This window comes from Trypanosoma conorhini (genome assembly GCF_003719485.1).
Source record: "Trypanosoma conorhini strain 025E chromosome Unknown Tco_14.4_contig_00153, whole genome shotgun sequence".
Taxonomy (NCBI): domain Eukaryota; phylum Euglenozoa; class Kinetoplastea; order Trypanosomatida; family Trypanosomatidae; genus Trypanosoma; species Trypanosoma conorhini.
The window spans coordinates 32,149-34,423 of record NW_021704228.1 but is presented as its reverse complement, the minus strand read 5'-3'; the positions used below and the strand labels follow the sequence as shown (position 1 = coordinate 34,423).

Genomic DNA, 2,275 nt, shown 5'->3' with positions numbered 1-2,275 from the left:
CGGCCATCGTCGGTTGGCGTACATGTATGCAGCAATAACTTTGGCGCTGGGCGTCGCCATAGCGGCTGTGTGCCGTCGCGCCTTTTCCTAGCGTCTGCGTGGGGCTTTCCTCCCGGCTGCCTGCGGGTGCGGCAATTTCCCCTGCAGCAGCAACACGCGATGGGGGGGGGGGGCCAGGGCCCGCGTGTGGGGCAACAGAAGGGGCCGGCCTTGTGCCCCTGCGGCGGCGGCGGCGGCACGTGCGGGCTGCAGCGCACAGTGACGGTGAAGGGGAGGGAAGGTGACGGGGGTGGAAGAAGTGCCGGTGTGCGGCGGCGGTGAACCCTCGCGGCGTTCCTCCTCCACAGCGCTCTTTTTTGTTGGTTTGCGGATGCGTCGAGTTCCCCCTCGGCCGCTGCCAGCAGCAGGGCCCTTGACAATTTCCGCCTCTTCTGCGCTCTCTCTTTCTCTCCCTGCGCTTCTCTGTTTCCCCGCCGCGCGTGCTCCGCATGACCGCCCATCATTACGATTGCTTCCTCTCTTGGCCACTGTGTCTCTGCACACGTGTAGCTGCATCGCCTTCCTGAGGAAGATTGTGAAGATGGCATTTTTGTCTTTCTGCTAGGATAGTAGAAGCTGAGTTCGAGCGCCCTTGCCGGAGCCGTCCCCAAAGATGTGTTAGGAGCGGAGCGGCCGCAACGCATGCTCTTCCAGACGCATTCCGCCGTGTCAGAGCCCCAGTTTGAAAGCGAGGCGAAGCAAAGTAAACTAAAAAGCCGATGCCGCTCCCTCCTCCGACGCACTGGCGGCATCACCCGCATCTTCGTTGCAGGGCGAGGCCCGATCAGGACTTGGCTGGGCCGCACTGGGACTGAGCCAGCCGTTTGCTAAAGTAGGGGTCGGGCCACCCGATCCCTCCAGGCCGCATTTGGCTCGTCCGGCCGCGAAGGCCGCAGAGGGTGCGCCCCAGCGTGCCCCCTCGCACAAGCTGCTTCTCAACAACCACGGCGTGGCTCTCCACCTTGGCCCGCCCCTGCCGCGGAATCTGCCAGCGTGGGCGCTCTGTTCTGCGCTCAGTGGCAAAGGTGGAGGACGCGCAGATTGACGCGCTCTCGCAGCGGCGGCCGGGGCTGTGGAGAATACGAGGTTCTCGCGCGCAGTGCGCTAAGGGCCTCGCGAATCGCATCCGCAGTTGGGGGGCGAACGTATTTCATGCTTTGTCGTCATGTGCACACCCGAAACGCCTCCCCACCAGTTGTCGTGAAGCTGCATTTCGGGCACACGTTTTTTTTTTATATTTTGCCCCTCCGGCGCGTCCGCCAGGGGCCCTTTGGCCGTCCTTAGAGCCTGCGCCTTGCTGAGGCCACGGTGTCTAATCACAATGCGTGTTCTCGCGCAGATGCTCGCCCGGCGCACACACCTTGAAGCAGACAGGACAAAACAATGCCTGGTCTGCTCAGACTGCCAGTGGAACAACTGCGTATCTGAGGGAGAGATGGGTTCCCTGAGGAGGTGGGTCCTCTACTTTCGGGGCGGTGGCTAACACCACTGACACTTTTGGGGGCTCTGTTGACTGCGTGACGATGCGGCGCAGCCAACCAAAGCGCCGCTGCGACACTGCGCCAGAATAGACCCCCCAGCACGCGTCAGCGAAGCTGTTTGTGGAGTCGTGCGATCAACGAGGCGCCGGCGCTGGCTGTCGGCTCCTGCGGGGACTCGGTGGCGTCCTCAGTTTTTGTGTGCGTCGGCGGAGAATGGCGATGAGGATGGCCGTCATCCACGCCGGTGCGTCCTGAAATTATCCCATCGCCTCTTTTGCAACCTCAGGAGCCGCGGCGTTTCTTTGGGGCTCCCTCGACGCACGCGGGAGGCTTCCCGCTGCCGTTTTGCCGCACTTGGTGCTGCGCCCGATGCTGCTGCCGGACTTTGCGTCTGACGAGCCGGCGGGGGACTGCGTGGTGGAGGTGTACGCCGTATTTGTGGGAACCATGTCGCCTGCTGAGGTATGCCAGGCTGTGGAGAAGCTGCTGCGCGGCCGTGCGCTGCCGTAGCGGAGTGCCCGCTGATGCCGCAAATGTACCTGCTTGCTCCCCAATTGCTGGCTCCCTCCGTGGCCGCTGCTTCCGCCGGCCGCTTGCGTCACGGAGACCCGCAGCGTGCGTGGGTGGCTCGTTCCGCACCAGCAGCACTTGCTCCTCTTTTCCTCCTGCACTTTTAGTTGCCGCTCTTTTTTCGCCGCTTGGCGTCAGCGCGTACAGGCAAAGCTAGAATGAATTTTGCGTCTAGGCGACAGTCG

At 63.1% G+C, this 2,275-nt stretch overlaps 2 protein-coding genes across 2 annotated transcripts; one reads left to right on the top strand and one right to left on the bottom strand.

Annotated features, from left to right (window-relative positions):
* Tco025E_03409 (uncharacterized protein) lies at nucleotides 1-321 on the top strand (the record flags this gene model as incomplete). The annotated part of the gene is made up of 1 exon (XM_029370327.1): nucleotides 1-321. A coding segment is annotated over one exon (321 nt), but the record flags the coding sequence as incomplete, so codon positions are not given.
* A 502-nt stretch (nucleotides 322-823) lies between these two features.
* Nucleotides 824-1,165, bottom strand: Tco025E_03408 (uncharacterized protein; the record flags this gene model as incomplete). The annotated part of the gene is made up of 1 exon (XM_029370326.1): nucleotides 824-1,165. One exon carries the CDS (start codon nucleotides 1,163-1,165, stop codon nucleotides 824-826), a length of 342 nt encoding a protein of 113 aa, XP_029229764.1.
* Nucleotides 1,166-2,275: the final 1,110 nt, after the last annotated feature.